The sequence below is a fragment of the Caloenas nicobarica genome, chromosome 5 (assembly GCF_036013445.1).
Source record: "Caloenas nicobarica isolate bCalNic1 chromosome 5, bCalNic1.hap1, whole genome shotgun sequence".
Classification (NCBI taxonomy): Eukaryota; Metazoa; Chordata; class Aves; order Columbiformes; family Columbidae; genus Caloenas; species Caloenas nicobarica.
Window position 1 is genome coordinate 36,519,309 of NC_088249.1, and position 20,143 is coordinate 36,539,451.

At 46.0% G+C, this 20,143-nt stretch overlaps 1 protein-coding gene across 2 annotated transcripts in view; it reads left to right on the forward strand.

The window, feature by feature from the left end:
• GALNT16 (polypeptide N-acetylgalactosaminyltransferase 16) overlaps positions 1–19,901 on the forward strand; it is a 76,773-nt gene extending 56,872 nt beyond the window's left edge. Inside the window, exons 10-16 of one of the 2 annotated variants that reach the window (XM_065636423.1) lie at positions 2,987–3,113; positions 4,039–4,131; positions 6,286–6,369; positions 7,411–7,552; positions 8,913–9,029; positions 16,154–16,293; positions 18,726–19,901. In XM_065636423.1, coding sequence (XP_065492495.1) covers positions 2,987–3,113; positions 4,039–4,131; positions 6,286–6,369; positions 7,411–7,552; positions 8,913–9,029; positions 16,154–16,291 — 701 coding nt within the window. In that variant the 3' untranslated portion in view covers positions 16,292–16,293; positions 18,726–19,901. Of the gene's footprint in view, positions 1–2,986; positions 3,114–4,038; positions 4,132–6,285; positions 6,370–7,410; positions 7,553–8,912; positions 9,030–16,153 lie in introns of both variants that reach the window. The other variant, XM_065636422.1, reaches the window with a different exon arrangement.
• The last annotated feature ends 242 nt before the right edge of the window (positions 19,902–20,143 follow it).

Below are 20,143 nucleotides of genomic sequence, written 5' to 3' on the forward strand. Positions count from 1 at the left end.
ATGAAGGTCCCATCTCCTGTGTCCCTCAGATTCCCCTGCACCGCCAAACTCAGCTCCTTGCTGTCACTAGCCCTGCTCCAGCTGCAGTGCCAGTCACTTGGCCATCCTGCCAGCCTCTGAGCTGCAACTGTGTAAAAGCTGTAAACCCCACAGATGGAGAAATAATATTTCTTAAGCTTTTGGTTGTCTGCTTCTGCCCACCTGGGAGCCCAGTGTTGTTGTTTGGTGCATATGTCAGCAGCTTGATGCTAAGCAGAGCTCTCTGCTGTAAGTGGCAGTAGATCACCCGCACACCCACATCCCTTCTTGCACAAAATTGCTTCATTCTTCAAATTTCTCTTGTAAAGCGTGGCAGTGGCTGGGCCAGGCTGTGTGGGAGTGGGCCAGGTGTACAGGGCTTTCCAGTTTTGCCTTGTCATGTGGTTTCTCTGTAAATTTGTTGTCTCACTCACTCGTCTCTTATCGTGCACGTCCACTTAAGAGAACAAAGCTAAGTGCATAATGCTCTGTTTCATGGGACCTGTCCCTGGGCCACATTTGCCACACCACCACTGTGAAGATGGCAATGGGAAGGTATTTTCAAAACAAAACAGACCACTTTTCTTTTTTAAAGCTGACTTTTGTTCAGCTCTTCAGCATAATGTGAGACAACAAATCAACCAGTGGCTTCTACATGGAGCCTATTGCTGTTTCATGGCAGAGGGGTAGAAACCAACCTGCATTTGACAACAAAAAGTATTCATTTTCCTTGAAGTATTCAGAATGGTTAATTTACGCTCTTAAAAAATGTTTTCCATACTGAATTGAAAATTAGATTTTGTGAGCAACGAAAAATGTTGATAATGTTCTGAAACACTTTTTACTACAAATTACAATTTTGAGTGGAAAGGAACTGTTTGGATAAGGTCATCATTTGCAAGTGAGGTGGGAGAGTGGTTCTGACTAATATGGGTGTGTGAGATGGGCCATTCCCTGCCCACAAAGGCTGTTTTAAATAAAGGACTTCTATGAAACATTTTTCCTGTGAGGAAACAGGATAAAATAATGTATGGGAAGGGCTCAGGGCTGGATAAGCTCTATGCATACAACAGGTACACAGAAACAATCAGGCAGCAATTACCAGCTCCCTAAATATCCTTCCAGCTGGATGTGAGCTGGTAAACCCCTTTTTTTTTCCACTGTGATGGGGAAAAGCCACAGGGATTAAGTCATTTAAAACACATATGGACTAGGTCACATCCTGGAAAATATACAGCCAAAAAGTTCTCCTATGCTTTCCTTCAGAGGATGGTTAAAATTCCTTAATATGTTATGCTTGATCTCCATTTTCTCTTCTGTGCCCAAAATCTGCATTTTTTCACCCCCTCTTTAAAGAATTCTGTCATTTACAAACCTGACATGCAGTCTGTCTGTCTGCCTAAGACACCAATACAGCATGAGGAATCCTCTCTTGGGACATCACTTTAAGCTTCACATGCTAGATTGAGAGTTTTGCTTTTGTTATAGGCCGGAGTGAGTCAGAACCTCATTCCAGGAGAGCAAACGCCAGCTGGACGCACCAGACAGAAACTTACGTCTTGGCCTTTTTTTCGTTTTTAAAGCTCTTCCTCTTGTCAAAGCTGGAACTCTCTGTTGAAAAGAGACTGAAAATAATAAGGGAAGAGTCAGGGAGAGACAAGAGCTAGTAAGATATAACACAATATACAGTCTAATAAAATGAGTTTTTTACTTAGAAGCTAAATTAAATACACCATCTTCCCCGCCCCACCAAACACACTGTTTAAACAGTCTTTCCCAGGAGCCAGAGAGGAAAGCTATGAAGAAAGATGGAGGTTGGGAAGATGTTAGTCTGTATACATGTTTTAAAACAGCCATTAGATCTGGATACATAATTTCTTTTTAATTTCTAAACATCAGAGACTCATAATTCAGGCATTACTGGAGGGAGATCCCAACTGGGTAAAATTTTTGAAGTAATCAGTCTACACGATCTGAAGCCCTTTTGGTAAGGACTAGCAAACTACCCAGCTAATTTTCATTTTCCTTCTTCCTTCTTCTCACTGCCACATGAAATACAAGTGGAAAATCCCTCTGGTGTGGCAGTTATTAAACTTGTGAGGACAGACCTGTAAGCTTGAGCAAGGTCACAGCTTTTCTGTGATGCAAACAAGTGCCTGCACATCAAAGGTCCATGTTCTTCTAATCTTTTAACAAAATGTTGAATTTAGCTTCAGGGCCAGCTGGATTTCTTCAAGTAGCAGGGTTCTCTTCATATTGTTATAAGTCACAGTATTAGACTGATTTCTGCTATCAGTAGCTCCCTCAGCAGAGGCAACTGGTGACAAACTTTAACCCAGTCATCCACGTTTTTGTTGTTTTGTTTTGGTTTTTGTTAACAGAGCCAAGCAGGATAAGAACAACAAGATACTGTAAGGTAGATAACATGGAGGTATGAGAGAGAGGACTCTGCTCTAGACATGGACTCACTTCTTATGCCTCCATCCTGTTCTCTTCTTTCTCCTTGTCTCCTAAACTCCCTTTCTTCTTCTAATGATTTGCTTTACACAGTGAATTCTTATTTTTTTTCTTCCATTCGTGTGCAGGACTGGAGGGTTACAGAAGTCCAAAACAAGGTGGGTGTGGGGGTGATCTCAGTCTGTTGCCAAATGCCATCATGAAGGGCTGACAGCAACCACAAGGACCTCGTCAAAAGGAAAGGTGTCTCACTGAAATGCTCGGGGAACCAAAGAGAGAAGTGGGACTGAAGAAGGCTAGGAAATCTCTGAGCCACAAGGGTGGCCTCCATTTTAACAAAGGGAGGACAGTTTTTCCACTCTCACCATGACATTGCTTTTCCTGGTTTTAGTCTTGCAGGCAATACATCTAGAGCAGAGAGGCAAGGTTTTTAGGCACACTGCTGAAGTTGCCCTTCTTGGAAATGCTGCCTGTCTGCCTGTAGCTGTGTAACTCTTGGAGTCTCTTCCAGAACTCTCTTTCCGAGTGTGGATGTGCGGTGGCAGCTTGGAGATCGTTCCCTGCAGTCGAGTGGGACATGTGTTCAGGAAGCGCCATCCCTATGACTTCCCTGAGGGCAACGCACTGACTTACATCAAGTAGGTGTTGGGTAGTTCCTGGTAGCAGCCAGCTCTCCTTGATGCTAGGCATGTCTGAATAAGCCTGAATTCTTTGCTATCTTTCTGCCTGATGACAGAGAAGAACAGCTTGTGGCTGAGCATCTGTTCTCAGGGGAAGAATGAGTTGCTGTTTTCTGTGAACAAAACCTGTTCCCTTCTCTGTTGTTTGTATTAATGCATCTTGTTCTTCCTCAGTCTGCAATGGAGGAGTGAGGAGCGGTACCCCAGAGAGAGACCCTGGGCATTTGTGGGTACTGGCCTGTGACATGTGCCTGTGTATCACCAGTCCTTAGATATCTCTGTTGTCTCAAAGCTGCTTTTGAGTCCAGGGATCCTTCTGAGCTGTATGTGCTCTGAGACAAGCCCTAAGGACAACTTCCACTGCAGGACAGATGGGAAGAGAAAAAAGATGAGGCAAAGTGCTTCACAATGAGAGCAGTTAAGCACTGGTGCAGGGCCCCAGAGAGGTGGTAAAATCTCCATCCTTGGAGATTTCAAAACTCAACCAGACAGGACCCTGAACTATATTACCTAACCTGAAGCTAGTCTGCTTGGGCAGGAGGTTGGACCAGGTGATACCTAGAGGTGCTTTCCAAGCTGAATTATTTCTTTACGTTATTCTAATCTGGGGAAAGGGATACTGTAAAGCAGGGTGATGGTCACAGTTGGTCCAGGTGTCTCTGGGGAAGGAGCATGTGTGAAAAAATTATGGTAAACTATGGCTGGTAAAATTTCAACTTCTGAACTGAAGCATCATCCCTGCTGCACACTGTGTTTCATGTTTGAGACTGTCCTGCACTCCCTGCTGGCAAACAGGCCTTGGGTCTGCCCACCCAGTGCCTGCTCGCTGGGAGGGCTGGTTCTCCAGCAGCACTTAGCAAAGCACATCTTCATCCCCATGCAGGAACACCAAGCGCACAGCAGAGGTGTGGATGGATGAATACAAGCAGTACTACTATGAGGCCCGGCCATCTGCCATTGGGAAGTCATTTGGAAGGTAAGCTGCCCCTAAACCTTGGTAGGAGGGCTCTGGTAAGCCCCTTGCTAGCAAGAAATAGTTTTTGGATCTTCTGTGGGGCTAAGCGTGGGAAACAGACACTCTGAATGGCTGTCTTGCCAGGGAGGTTGCAGCTCGAGTGTCTGGCTAACAAGGTTTGCTTCTAATTCACTTTATTTTTCCCCCAGTAACCCTGCATAAATCATTTGTTAGCAGAAGGCTGAAGGGATCTGTAATGAAATCAAAAGGCCAGACATTTAAAGTGGATAAATAAGAATATTTTCTAACACAGTGTGCAGCTGCTCTGGAAAAGTGAGCTATGCAGTTACTAGAGCTTGATCCAAAGTTCCTGTGTGGATGTAGAATCCTGGGGCGAGCACGGCTAGCTGGCACGTGGAGCTGGTTGCACTTGATGCGCTCCCCTCTTTCCTGATTAGTGAATGAGTGGTTTGCCTGGTTTGTAGGGCAGGACAGAGCATGGCCAATGGTGAGACCTCTCATTTGGAAAGAATCAGGTTGTGACTTGTCTCCAGCATCTGCTGAGCCCATTTCTGTGCAGTATTGTGCTTCTTACAGCACCTTTGCTACAGCTGTCTCCAGGCCACATGGGTTTCGCTGTTATGCCCTTAAGCATTCTTTGTGACCCAGAAATCAGTGATGGACACCAAAACCTGAGATGAGGGGAGAGCTTTCTCTCTGTGCTAATGAATTGCTATGACTCCCAAATAAACATCAAAAGTCCCAGGAGTGGTGTGTATCTGTGAGTTATATCTGCCTGTGAACAAGTGACAATTGTTGTATTAGTGTAAGGACTCGCAAACATGGTTGTATCTCAAATGCGTAGCAACATGCACTGGGTAATGATGCATCTCCTGCTTATTTGATGTCAAGTAGGTTTGGTCTGACACACACAGACTTTTTTTTTGTTGTACATTGTGGTGGCTCATTATGATGCATTACATATTTTCGAACAAATAGCATTGCCTACCTAATTTATCTGTCTTTGAGCTGACTGCAGCAGCTGGGCTGGGGCCAAATAGCAAGTAACCCTGCTGCTTATGAAGGAAGCTGGACTATTGCATATTGGACATGGATATATTGCTTGTGTTTTGGGGCCAAAACCTGCAGTTCTTGTTCACACAGACTTCCTAGTGGCTTTACTGGCAGCATTGACTGAATAAAAGCTGGTGCAGAGAGAGCTGTAGGATTTGATTTCAGGCAGTTTCTTGACCTGTAGTAACAGCCCTGTGAACCTGTATTAAATCTGGATTTTAGGATGCAAATGCCTCTGACACCATCACTGTCAACTGGGGCTAAAATTCCTCATAATTTTGGTGTGAATGTAGGATCTAAGTACATTCTCATGAGGTATGGGCAGTACAGTGGCCTCTGTGGGCTGAGGAGCGAGGAGCATGGGTACAGTTGAAAGTCCTTCCCAACACACAAATGTAGTGTTATAGCTTGAAGGGGAGAGTCCCTAGTGTCACTGCTCAGTAGGGCTACTTGAGGAAAGTCCTTTTCTTCAGCCAGCTAAAGCCAAGCAAATCAGCAGTGAGAAGACTGCTGCAGCAGTTACTGAGATATTGAGCTAATTTCCCCTTATACTCCTTCCCTTTGCCAAAACTGCTTGAAAGCAAATAATTATGTTATTTAGGTCTGAAACCCAACCTGAGCCTAGAGCTGCTGCCATGAGCTAGAGATCTGCTCTAGCACACATAGGTGGGCTGTTCATATATAACTGAGCACAAACACTTTCTAGGCCTTTTCAGGAGCTGATAGTTGTGCCAGTCTCATGGTGTGCCTCTACAGGGGCACCCAGAGGCAGAAATGCTTTCCAGGCCCTACAGTAGTTTTACTGCAATGTAGTATTTAACACTGTAGGACCTGGGCCCTGCCATCATTCTGGGCCAAAGGACGTGCAAGGATTGCTCTCTTGAGATGTTTATGTCTTCCTTTTCTATTTCCTGCCACTTGCCTCTCTCCTCCTTTTCACCTCAGGTCACTGCTAGTTCTCTGAACCCAGCAACAACTACGTGGGAGAATGAGTAATGGGGAAAAGTTGTATAGTGTCCCACCAAACCTCCTGGCCAATCTTCATTGTTCCCCTCCCTCCTGTTCACTACCTTATCCTCAACAACCTGCCTGTGTTTCCAGTGTTGCAGACCGAGTGGAGCAGCGACGCAAACTGAACTGTAAATCCTTCCAGTGGTATCTGGAGAACGTCTACCCCGAGCTCAAGTGAGTCAATTATCCACTTGCAGAAATCTCTGAAGGATCTGGGAGGTGGGTCACAATGAGAAGCTGAGCGTTGGGGGCAGCAGGCAAAAGAGAGACTTACGCTTGGAAAAGGTTTTCTGCTGTTCTTCTTTTTGGTGAGAAACCTTCTGTGATTTCCTGGCTTGTATCATCACAACAACCCTGCAAAAGGTTTGTTGCTCCTGCTTCTGGGAGCCCTCTGCTCTGCCCTACACGGCTGTCCCTCAGAGATGTGCAACAGCGGTGTTTTCAGAGGTGCAGGGTGCAGACAAGTGCCAGAGCACTACATCCCTCCCAGTTATGGCTTGGTCTCTTCCTGTTGGATGCTCTGCCTGGAGGTAGTTGAGCCAGGCAGAGCTGGACAGACTCAGTGCAGAGGTGCAGGTGGTTCAGAGAAAGCCCCAGTCAATGCCAGAACCAGCTGTGCCTGTGGCTTCCCCTGCCCCAGGCTGGGATGCCGCAGTGTCATGTCATTGCTCTGCTGGGAGGAGGCCTGGGTAGAGCTGTGTGTTTAGCACTTGCTAGCTAACACACCCTGGCAACACATCTTCACATCTCAGCCAAGCAAAATCTGTAGCTAACATGGGTCAAGGCTAAAACATCCAGCTGTAGTCTGGCCTTGACAGATCTTTCCTGTATTGCTACCAATGAGATAGTGAATACGTGCTAGCACTGGGGGGAAGACTCTCGAAAAGGGGGAGGCAGAAACAGGATAAATCAGTGTGGATGTGGCTTTTTACTGGCAATGGCCTCTTTCAGAAGAGGCATGACACTAAACTGCTTGGGGTAAATCTAAAGATCCTGTAATGCCTTCTGAAACAAAAGGATATCAGCCCTCTGACCCAGTTCTCCGTTGACTTTGCCTCCTCCAGACATTTCCAGTGGACAGCATGATATTGTTCATTGTCTGTCAAATAAAGGGGTCTGTGTTTCAGTCAGGGGCTAGTTATGCATTTATAAATGTGGAAGAGCTTTGGACATTTCTATGTATGAAGTGCCATGCAACTGTCACTTTACTCCAAGGATTCCTGAAAAGGAGTCGATTCCAGGAATAATTAAACAAGGAGGAAACTGCCTGGAGTCTCGAGCACAGGATACCACAGGGAATACGTTGGTTGGCATGGGAAACTGTAAAGGGACCGTGAGCAATCCACCTGCCACTCAGGTAAGGCAGGCTTCTGTTTGGTGCTTTGTTCCTGCTTCTGCCCTTTTTATTACTGGAGAATGAAAAGGCATCTCTGGCCTTGTTGAGTTTGTACAGTGAATGAAGGAAGAATTTGGCCCTGCTAATGATTTTAATAGTAAGCAGAAAAAGAAGCTGTGCCCATCTCTTCAAGTTCTGTTAACTCAACAGACCCAGCAGTCAGGCATAGGGTAGGAAGGTTTTCATCACTCAAAGGCAGTAGGTTGTGCTTGAATGCTCAGGGGTGTGACTAGTCTGTGCAGTAGTTGTGCAACCAGGGTTTGAGTGATGTAGCTGTTGCTACTCAGATTGTTGTTTGGGTGTGCTCTGCTTCATCACCCAGCCCATTAGAACTGGTCTTTGGCTGTGCTTGGCTAGTACCCTGGCACATAGGTAAGAGATTTTCGCAGGATCAGAAATGTTCCTTGGTCTGCTGTAGCTGCAGATGGCCTGAATTGTGCTGTTTTACAGATAGATTTCAGTAGAAAGCCCAAATAAAGTTTAAATAGCCAAGACCCCAGCTGCAGTAATTTGGTTGATGCAGCTCTCCTAACTGCAGCGGAGCGGTGCTGGTTTATACCAGCTGAAGATCTGCACTCAGCCTCTTCTTTTGGTGATTTGAAGCAGCTTGAGAAAGTTAAGGGTCACAGTAGGATATTTCATGCCAGAAAATGCATATTCACATCTGTTAAATGTTGAAAACTAGTTTGCAGCCAGCATTCAACGTGCCATTTAGTCTGACTCATTGTTCCATGTCATTACCATTTGAAATCTCTGAAACTTATTGCATTTTGTATTTCTTCCTTGGGAAAAGTATAATAATAATGGTTGATTGGGTTGGGTATCCATCTACTGAGAGGAGGGTAAAATGAAGTGACTTGTGCTTTATGTGTGCTGGTGATATATGTTAGCCCATGGATATGCTTGCATGTGTTTTGCTTTGCTTACAATCTATAGGTCCCAGATACCTGTTACAGAACATGTCTGCTATGTAAAGTATGCAAAAGCAGTTGCACATCATGTGAATCAAGGCTTGGGGTCCTCCCTGCTTTGTGGGATTCTGTAAAGCTGCAGGGCAGGGAGTTGCATGGGATCCAAGGTTAATCAGACTGCTCAGATGGTAAGGGGAGCCAACTGCAGGCTTTGAAATAGTCATGATACACCAAGCCTGAGCATAAACTTCTGATCAGTGAAGACTGCTGCTGTAGTCTTCCCAGGGAGCCTTTGGTAAGAGCTGAACAAAGGGTACAGGGTTTTGAAATATTTGACAGAAAAAACTTTTTCTCCCTCATCTGATCGCTGTTATGATCCTAATGGAACCTTTCTTTTTCTTATGCCAAAGGAGTGGGTATTCAGTGACCCTTTAATTAGACAGCAGGACAAGTGTCTTTCCATTGCCTCCTTCTCTATGGGCTCTCACATCACACTGGAAGCCTGCAATCAAAAAGATGGCAGACAGGTAGGTAACTGTGCACCTGGTTTTAATCCCTTCCTTGCCACATACCAGTGTTCCTACATCAGTGCAGCCTGCAGGGGCAAACCTAGTACTATCAAAGTGTATAAAAGTCCCTTCCATCTTCTGCACCTCCCTCTCCAATGTGTTTCATAAGCTTGGATGTATGAGATTGCCTGCGACCAAAGTGGGTAGCACAGACCAAACTAGTGTGAGGGTGTCTGCTCTGCCTGGGCCCTCAGCAGCGTGGGTAGCTCCAGCTTCAGCTCAGCAGCACCCCAGCCTCACTCCTTGGATACATTTATGTTCACCCAGATCAGTGCATGGATGGAGCACAGCATCAGAGAGGGGTAGATAAGCAGCAAATGCTTTGAGATACCCAGGGAAAGGGCAGTGTGTGCTATCATTTGTTTACTTATTTACAAGTGAAAGAACTGTATTCTTGGTGCTGTCTTTGGACATGTGAACAGACCCTTAAAACTGAATGCATGCAACTCATTTGAGAAATACCGACTGACATAAAGCACCGTATGTTCCACCCAAACTGCTCCCTGAGGAAAAAAACACAGCAGCGCTGTTGCAACAAAATGCAGCTCCATGACTCTTATGCTGTTTCCAAGATGTGCATCCCTGATCTGTCAGGACACATAAGTCATTTTGCCTTATAGCACAAGGTAAGAGATGGCCTCTTCAATGGCGCAGGGTGCCCTCACAGAAATGTCATGCGCTTTTTTAGCAGAATTGGGCAAAACAAAGCAGGTGACAGTGCAGCACTGGCAAACAGTGGACTGGGCTTGTTTTATCCTTAGATCATGTGCTGCTCTCTACACCAAGACAGAACACATTTTCCGTCATCTAAGGCTATGCTGGCTCTGTGTTATCTGACACATCTATTTTTTGATAGCCCAAAGGTAGGAGATGGCTCAGCTTGCTACCTGTCTTCAGCAGCATCCTCTTTTGTCAGTGCATTCAAATGCTATACGAATCTCTGGATTTCTTCCCGAAAGAAAGCACTGAAATCCAATCTTGCTTATTTGTGGAAAGCCTGTGTAGACTTTCCTCTTGAGGGCTGGTTAATGCAGAAATCTCTTGAAGGGTTGTCACCATGAATACACTGGGAAAACTGAGTTCGGATTAGGCTTGCAAGGATATCCCCAGTGGGCTGTGCTTGCCTGCTTCTTTTACTTGTTGGTAATCACTCACCCCCTTGCTGTGTAATTAGGTCACTTAGCTTCTCCTTAGGTGCCTTCCAGCATTTTCTTCCCTGTCAACAGAGAGGACTCTAGCAGCTGCCAAAATCAGCTGTCTTTCCCCACCTCCCCTGTCATGGAAGGACAAGGATCCCCTGAAGGGGGGTGGAGTGCAAGCACTATTAGCCAGAAGAGAGATTAATCCATGCTAACACAAGCAGGCTCATTCTGCTGATGGAATAGGATTTATTGAGCCTTGATGTGTTGATTATATACAGCCTCATTATAAAGACATGCACACATGCTTAAGGATGTGAGCTGTTGTTTTCCATTACCTTACGTGAACAAACTGTGCTTAAATCAAGGACTTGACTGAGCAGATGATTTAGCCAGCTGACTGTTAGCAAGGATTTTGTTAAAGCATTTCAAATAATTAGAGACTAATTTGAATCACAGCTGCCATTCCAAACTGCCTTGTGGTTGAAGGGATGACATGGGCATGAGTTGGGAGGAGTGCATTTGAGTTTTGAGGAGTGCATCTAATTTGGTTTGAAATGGTCTGAAATGTTGGGGATTTTTTGGAAGTCCCAAACTCCCATTCCAGATTTCTACTTCTGAGCCAGTTTCACTTGCAGTGCTCAAGTTTGTTGTATTCTTGGGGAATGTTGTTATGGTCCCTTCCTTCCATAAAGACAACAGTAATTGTTGCTAATCCTGACATTGGATTTTAATTAGCTTTAGGTCGGTCATCTTTGCAAACTATCCCATTCTCTCTCCTCCATTTCTTTTTTAGAGGGGCCAGAGGCATCTAGTGCAATGATTTCTTCTCACTTTGGGAACTGATTCTTTCTCTGCTGGGTCTTAGCCAGAACAGAAAATGAAGCTGACAGCTTTTGTGGGGGTCATCTGAGAACTTATGTCTGGGCTGACAAGGCATGTTTCTGGCAACAGAGAGCCAAGACAGAGAAGAGTCTTGTTCTTCCTGGGTTGGCAGTTTGCAGAACCCCCTGCCTAGGATGTCACCCAAGCCCAGCTCCTGACATTTGCGAGGCTGAGTTTCAAGAAGATCACCACTGCTGTAGAAACTTTGAAGTGCAAAAGGAAAGAGGAAAGCTGGAGGGAACAAACTCCCTCAGTTGCCCTGCAACCCCATGGGTACTCGCAGCCGAAAGTATGAGTGCTGGGGTAGAGCAGCATTCTCAAACTACGCGTGGGTGTAGCCACTCCTCAGTTCAAACGGGCTTCTCAGAAAGTCAGAGGGACTGAGTGGGAGTGGAGGAAGGGAAGCTGAGCTACTTCAGAGAGGTGGAAGTGGCAAGCAAGAGCCCTGAGTAGGTGGTCTGAGTGGAAGGGGGTGAGCCAGGGCAACCAGCGTCACACCTACAATACCTTAAGAGGAGATGGCAGCACGATGAAAGACCAGCTTTGAGCATCTCTGGTGTCACTGTCATCAGAGGTCTGTGGTGGAAGGTGTTTGGACTTTTTTGGATCTAGACTTCATGTCTATGTCTGAATGATGCAAAAGCAAGATTTTTGACAAAAGATGGGGCACGTGATGGCTTCATTTTTTAGTGTCACCAGAACAGACTGGTTAGATGCTTACAACAGCACCATACAGCTCCTAAAGTTTTTTTCTGCTTTCAAGCATGCTGAATCTGTGCCTGTGCTACACAGCTGTTGTGCATTAAGCGTGTCTGCAGGGCAGATAACTTTGTTGTTGCTTTTGAGTGATAACAACAGTCCATCTAATATATATGTATTACTCTGGCAGAGGCTTTGCAGTATTATGAGCTGTATCTAGAGTATTATTTCAAACTAAGTCTAGAACTTTGCAAGTAGGAGGATATGAGACAATGGTAAAAATTTAGATGTTTTTTGGTTCTGTTAGACTATTCTCCCTTGGGTTGAAAGGAACCAGGAACAAAATCTATTGGGCACCATGATCCCATTGATCATTCAACAGCAACAGCTGGCACTGCTAGCAGAAGACCAGCCAAGAGCTATTCTGCATAATCAGAACTAGATTTCAAACCAGATGGATGTTATCCATAATGTTATTTGGAGAGTCGCATTTTTAGTTGAATGCACAATAAATTATTGCCTTTAGCTTTGGTTTTGGCTCTGACTGACAGTGGGAGTGGTGTTTTAATTTGTATTATAGTGAGGACAAATAGAAGGCAAAGTGAGAGTCAGACACTAAAACAAGAGAATGAAAATGAGAAACACTGGCACAGTATTTCCCAACAGAACAAGAAGCATGCTGAGAAATCCTATTAAACAAACATATTTCATTAAAAAGTGCTGAAGGAATGTGACCCCAGCCTGAAAATGAAGACACTAAGTTTTCTTGTGAGACAAACAGTATTTGAAGTCCTGTGTGCCTTTGGATGTGATTGGTAATTTTTTCCCACCTTGCTTCTCAGTGTATCACGTTACTTGAAGTGCGGACAAATGCAACTTTATATAGACTATTGGAAAAGAGAAGGAGTGAAAATCTGTCTGTTTTGAAAGCACCTGACTTTTGATTACGCTGAAAAATTACACTAGTGTAAACACTTTCAGCTCTTGCATATATTGGGTAGAAAAGGACTGGCTATTTCTGACTTTTCTGTTAGTAATTGCACATGGAGTGCTTCTATCCAGTCACCTCAGAGTACTTTACAATGATAGATAATAAAGATGGGGAGAGAGCTTTACAAACGAGTGAGGAAATTTTTGGTCGACATTGGAGAAGAGGATCAAGACACAATATTTCAAAGAAAATATGGATTCTTATTTTTCCGCCTCCGCTCCAAACCTGCTGTAACCAGTAAACTGTATTATCTCCATCTGCACAAGAACGGGAGACCAAGGAAGATTTTCAAGCCAAATTTTTTCAGATTGTGCAATGCTTATATCTTCCAAAAGCTTTCCTTCCAAGTACAGGCCAGTCGTAATGTCTGGGTGTAGGAGAGGAGAGTAATGTTTGGCTGCACATGCAGGAGGTATCTGCTCTGTTTGTTTTTCCTAAAGATGGGCATCATCACTGTCATTTAAGAGTTAGCTGTCCAGGCTGCCCTTGTGTTCTGTGGAGAAAGCTGGGCCTACCCAGAAGGTGCTCGTACCTCAGTACCTGTGTGCCTCCAGAATTATGTCACCAGGCGACTAGTTTAGCCTAAGTTGCCGAGCTCTAGGTGGCTGATGGTGGAATACGAGCATCCTATCTCCACCCATTCCTACTGTGCACCCTCCTCAAGGGTCTGAGATATGATGTGTCCCTACAGGATTAGGTGTTGGGCTGTCCTGGGTCATCCTGGGGCCTGGCAGTCAGTGGAGGAGTCTCATGAAAGGTTCAGTTGCAGTCAGGGCAGTTACTCTGGTATCTCACAGAGGGCAGCAAAGCACAGTTTCTGACCAGAAAGGGTAGAATCCATAATTCTGAGAATACCACTTCCATGTGAGATGGGGAGCCCTAATTTGGCTTTTACTGTCAGTGTGCTTTGTAATAGCTCCGGGCATGGCATCTCTCTGTAGCCCGGATGAGCTTTACATTCAACTTTGTCACTTTTCAGCATTCCTCCTCCTCCTTCCCCATCCTTACCCCGCTTTCTGTTGAACATAGGGATCTGGAGTGACTTGAAACTGAGTGTGATTCACTGAGAAACAGATCGATTTGGTGTGGTTTGTTAGCAGCAGCAAATGTGCTCTGGTGAGTGTTTGCTGGTGTCCTGCTGTGTCTGTTGCTGTGGACTCTCCCTACAGACATCACAGCAGGTATCCGCTCAGCATGGCGAGATGGAATGGCAGTGGGTCTCTGATCTGGAGGAATAACATTAGCAAGCCTCCCAGTGGTGCTAATTTTCTCCTGAGTGGCTAATGGGGAGAAGAAAAACAGTGTCTCTTGGTAATTGCCCTGGTCCTCCATCTCAAATCTGACAACAGCACACTCCTTTACAGGGGAGTCTTCTGGTGAGCAGAGTGTGTGGCAGAGATGGCTGGTGGGTGTTCTCTAGAACATGCTCAGGGGAAGTTGAAGGAAGAGGCTGGGAATTCATAAATACAAAGAGGCAGGGGAAGGGTGGAAGGTAAGGAAGAGTTCCCGTTTACACAGTGAGTGTGCTTTGGAGAAGGTCAAGAGGCCCTTCACTGAGGTGTCTGTGACCCTGAAAGACAGTGGTGGGGAGGCCACTGTGCAGAGGTCACACCAACTGGGCACAGTGTGCTGCTTCCCAGGGGAGGAAACCTCCTGCTTGCCACTCCATCAACACAGCTGCTGCTTTATGATATTAACTCTTCCTCAGCTCTTTGTAGGGAGACTTCTGCCAGACGAGAGTCAGATGGCTCTGGGACCCGTGTGGGCAGTGGGCTGCAGCAGCTGGTGAGGGCACGGCAGTGCACAGACTGCATTGCATCTTCCTCCCCATTGTCACTACATTCCTCTTCTGCCTTGCTTATTAAAACTAGCTTCTTCCTGCTTCTCTCCTTTAGTGGTGTCCTGTCGGACAGAGTGTGCAGTGCTGGCAGAGTGACCCTGCCTCTGGTATTTAGTCTTGAAGGAATATGTGATAGAGGAGCAACAGGTTACTTTGGGCTTTGCAGCTGCCCTGCCCTCCAAGACATATAACCAGCACACAGGTTTGGAGGAAAGCTGCCGGCAATATGTGGACATATCTGGATGACTTAAACCGCACAGCATGTGGCAATCGGTTTACTGTGTTAACCCAAGAATTAAAATGTTGGTAGGTTTTGATGTTGTCCAGATATTGCAGGATTTTTTTTTATTCTCTTTGCATATTCTGCAACAGCCTTGAGGTCGATCAGTATTGTCAAACTGTTTCTTTTTCTTCATCAGTCTTGTGGGTTAGCCAATACATCCTCATAATATTCCTAAGCTGTTTACTGACTGAGCATCCAGACCCTAATTCTAACTGGGTCATCCCTGTGACTGAAAAGAGGGATGAGAAAATCCCCAGAGCCTGGATCACTCAGTCCAATAACCTGCTGATCTCAGCTGTGCCACACCAGAGGGAAATGGCGCAGCCCCACCTGGGAGATCCCAAGTCCACAGACTCATTTCTACTCTTTTTTTTCCTCCTCACTATCAGCCACAATGGTGGCAACATGATGGTTCTTTCCAGCAGGGGTGGAAGGTACAGCCCTTTCCCAGCAGAATCTGCAATTCAACGTTAGGACATACATTTTGTTTCCTGGAAAGCAGCACAACCAAAGTGGACCTTCAGGAAAGGGTTGCATGTGGGACCTTGTGGATATACTTTGAGGTGAGCAGACCAAGAGGACAGCACTGCAGGGATTAGAGGAATATGTACCAAGAAGTTGCCAAATGGACACTTATAAACTCCAACATAGGCAGGACAGAAAAGATTAGAAAGAAGAGCTGAGAAGAGTGCAGAGCTATGAATAGCTTTCAATGCAATGCTGATAAAAATCTTGAATTTGATGCAAGAAGAGACGAAGGGACATGGAAGAGAGATAGATACAATCTAGTCAAGCAGCAAGAAGTGTGATTTTTGCTTTCTGTTGATGGATTGCTTTCCATGTCGGGAGAGCTTTTAATGCTTTGCTTTCTATGGATTGGAAAGAGGCCATAGAAGAGTTTCAGGTTTTGGCAGGTATCTGGGTGCCTAGATGCATGACAAAGAATGGCAGGGAAACTGTGAATATAATATGCTTTTGGAAATGCCACTGCTTGCTGATTTTTGTGTTGTTTGTCCTCTAGATGTTTCTGAATATCTAGCCCTATAATTCAGCTAAACTCAAACTCCAGGTATTGTTAATACAGGAGACCAGTGCTTTGGAGGTGCTGCCCATACCCAGATTTTCAGTCTCCCTAGTTGTTGTGGTTTACTTGAGGTTTATGTTCAACCTTTCTCCTTCAGCTTGGAGTCACAGTTTTGTGGTGAAATGGTAGTAACAGCATGTTTCTTCTCTGTCTTCTCACAGAAGTGGAAGATGAAAGGCAGTTTCATTCAACACTTCGTCAGCAGTCTCTGCCTGGAAAACCAGACTGGGAGAGTGGTGACCAGCCCTTGCCAAGCGGGTGTACCTGGCCAACAGTGGGAGCTGCTACAAGCAACATGATGGTAGCACAGAGATCTCCTTGTTTCTTTGTGCATGAAACCTTGGGAACAAAGGGCGATCGAGAAGGGAGGAATGGTTTTGTATGTCTGACCCTAAATGTTTTCATTGTGCCCATCAGCAAGCCACCATTTCAGCTGAGCACTTGGTGTTTTTGAGCTTTTCAGAGAAGAAGCTGGAGTGAGAGAGGGATGAGGAGAGTTGTTGAAATCTTCCCATCTGTTGTCTTAAGTTCTCCTTTGTAGCTGATGTCTGTGCACAGCTGCACCCAGAGAGGGGAGAGGACCCAGCCCAATACTCAGTGACCAGAGCTGCCTTGCAGCTCTCCCCGTCTGTTCCTTTCTCTGCATCCAGAGTTCACGACCTTCAGTCCAACAGCTTCGACAATGCTTGTACAAACATTGGTAGCTCTTCGGCTTCCCTGGCTTTTTGCTCTAACATCGTGCATCATTTATGCATGTGTGTCTCACAGTGAGGACTGGCCAGAAGAAGGGTCATCATGACAAGTGGAGGGTCTGGGCAGGAACTAGCAGACTGAGGTTTGTAACCTCTTTATAGCAGGCCCATTCCTTCCTCTGCCCACAGCAGCTGTGCTACAGCCAAATGGGCTGAGGTTGGCACAATGCTGACAAGAGAGCTGGAAAAGGGACAATCTGTTTGAGCAGCATAACCAGGGATTGTTTTGGGGATTATTCCCTATTGAATTCTTTCTTCCAGTTTTTTACGGGTGGAAGGCCAGCCCTGCCTCCGTGCTCAGCTGGACCTGGGTTCAGGGTACCGCACTCCTGCGCATCTGGTCAGAGATGGGTGCTGATGCTTTGGGATGCTGGGGAAACTGGGACCATTCTCTGGCTGCTCTTCCTGATGCTACCCCACCCCGAGGGTGATGCGCAGGGCTGTGTGGGCAGCACACACTGGCAGCGCGACTGCGCTTGGCTCAGGCCAGTGCCAGGAACCCACCCAGTTCCTGGCTGTGAGAGGCAGGGGGAGACAGGTCCTGGGTCATCACAGGCTTCCTGCTGCTGGCTGGGCAGGAGCACAGCCCTCTTGCTGGCCCTCTGGCTCCATGTGGCCCTTGTGAACACAGCCTGGCATGACAAGCCATCCAATCATTCTGTCTAGTTGCTTTTCTCCCTCTCTCTCACAAAGAGGAGGCGAAAAGGCCTGGGCCTGCTCCACTTGTAATGCCCAGCTCTCCTCCCAGTGGGCATCTTGGGGAGGTTAGTTGGTGAAGCTGAAACTGCCCCCTGCACAAACGCTGCCACAGTACAGGCCTGCCCTGAGAGATCCCTCCTGTGTGTTCTGGAAATACCAAACACTACTGGTGTGTCTAGCTAGCATCCCAGTCCTGCTCCCAGTTACCAGTCAGCTGTAGCTGAGTGTGAATTTTCAGACCTGCCAGGAGAAGCTTTCCTATTCAAATAAAAGGAAAAATCCCCACAACCTTACCTTTTCCTACTAGATCTGTAAAATTTTCCTCTTGGTGCTAGGTTTTGTAAATCAACCTTCCTATTCAAGAGCCTGGCAAGGGAACCAGGCAGTGGGGCCACCTTCAGTAGGCAATTGCTAGTCTGGATCCTTTCTGATCTGGTATAGAAGAAACAGGTTGTTCATTTGGATTCTAAACAGCTGGCTGCTTTTGATCATGTTTGTCTCCTTTTTTCATTCTTTCTCCTGGCTTGGTTTTAGCCCAAACAGTTGACAAAAGAACAGATACTGTTCTTCATATGTTGCATGTCCTCAGAAGTGCTTGTGTGAGAACCAGACCATTTGTTTTCTGTTCTTGGTTCTTTCATTTAAAAAAAATAAATCAGTCATGTGGTAGGAGCTCTTTTCCTGTTTCCCCCTTCACTTTGATGTCAGCTCATCATCTCGATGCTGATTAACCAGAATTATGATTTGCCCACTGTGAAAACTCCAGAAGCAGTTTTCAGTCCCAAGCTTACAGCATGGTGCAGCTACACTTCTGTGTGTGAATGGGGAGACTGACTCTGCAGGGATTTCTCTTTTCCTGTGTAGAGATGCTTTGGGCCTGAACCACTGAGGCCAGGAAAAAGCAGAGAAGGAAAGAAAAGAGCCTAGGAACAGAAGGAGGGCAGGGCAGACAGACCCCATCACAGGAGAGAGATACCATCCTACTAGCAGCTGCCTTTTTAAACAAGAATATGCAGGAGATGCTACTTCCAGAACAGCATCATTAGGCAGTAGGAGACAGGAACAGTCAAGTTCTCACATACCTGGCTTGAAAAAAAGTTGATGCAGAGACAGGCGAAAGGCCATTGAGCAGGCTCTGTATGTAAGCTCTGTATACAATGATGTGCTAAAGGATTACATATTTTCATCAAAATGCCTCCTAAGTGGACTTTCTGAGCTTCCCCCATTTCACTCTCCAGCAGCTGAAGGGTTGCAGCTAACAGCGTGTTCACTCCTCCACCAGGTACTGCTTCCTTCCTCCTTGCTCCCACTACTTTCTTGCAGTTCCTTCTTCATAACCATGCTGTGGAACTAGGACCCAGCTCCTCTACAAACAGTTCTCCTGACTGCTGCAGACCACAGAAACTCTGCTTGTATCCAGTCTGCAAGCTCTGAGCCAGCCCTCGTTCAGAAGGCTCTTATAGCACACGGGCTACTGCCCTTGACTTCGTGCTTGGCTCCAATGTTGGAGGTTAGTGACCACTCCCAGAGCAGAGGTACCTGGACCAGCTGTGTTGATTCGTGCCTCTCTTCCTACTGCTCCTCACCACCTGACAGAGTGGGAGCTGACATCCATCTGGGGCTGGGAGCTGAGGCAGCTGAAGGTTGGAAACCCTCCTTCTTCAGCTGCCTCGGACTGGGGAAGAAAAGGGAAGAAGCGGGCATATGCTGGATGTCAACAACTGAAATTGCTGCTGGAGTCGGGGGCTACCAGAGCCCTAACTCTACCTGGTTTTGGACATGTTTTCCTGAGGTCACATCCTCATGGCTTATTCTGCTGTCAGCTAACGCACTGCTCACAGGACCTTCCTGTAGGCCCAGTGCAGACCTCCCTCCACACGGCCAAGGAGGTGCATTACTAAAGGCTGCTTTCAAGTGTGGGCAAACTAAACTTCTCCTCAGAATAAACAGTCTTGTCTGTCCAAACGCATTATCAGCATACTTTGCATTTCCCTTGCACTGAAGGGAAGGAGGAATGATGTTATCTGTGCTTTTTTTCCCTGGCAAAGGCCACGCAGTACCATTTTTTGGAACAGGGCTCCAGTGGGGCTTTTGAAAGCAAACTGACTGAGCTCTCAAATTTGGCCCAGTGATTTGTTTCTTTATCAGTCAGAACAAGCAGCTGCTCACCCTTGTTTTCCTGTTTACTTTAAACAGCCCCCTAGACTGTCAAGGCAGAGCATTTACATTGGTAATACCTCTTAAGAAAGCTGTTATTGTGTTAGATCACCCAATGTAATTTCATGTGCTGTGAACCAATGGGGGTTTATTTGAGAGGAGCTGAAACTACTGTTGTACAGAAATCAATTTCAAAAGGTTTATTTTCCCCACTCACTTGTAAGTTGTACTTTGCCAGATGTAATTTATGTGGAGCCCAGATTTGTTTTCCCTTTTCTTGAAGAAAGCATGTGCCAGAATCTGTTTAATGCTTGGAATAAAATCCACTTTGAAACAAGTGTTTCAGGCTGTTCTTATTCCCCCTTATTTCCCATTGGAAAAGAGCCTCCATCCTTTCTTGCCTGGTCCTTGCCTCTGTCTCTTGCTGGGTGTGTTCCCCCAAACATACATACCCCAGTTCTTTGCCTGGGTTCCTGGGTTGCTTCTGGAGGGATACTGCAGGAGCTGTCAGAGATTTCTAGGATACAATGGCATATCAATTGA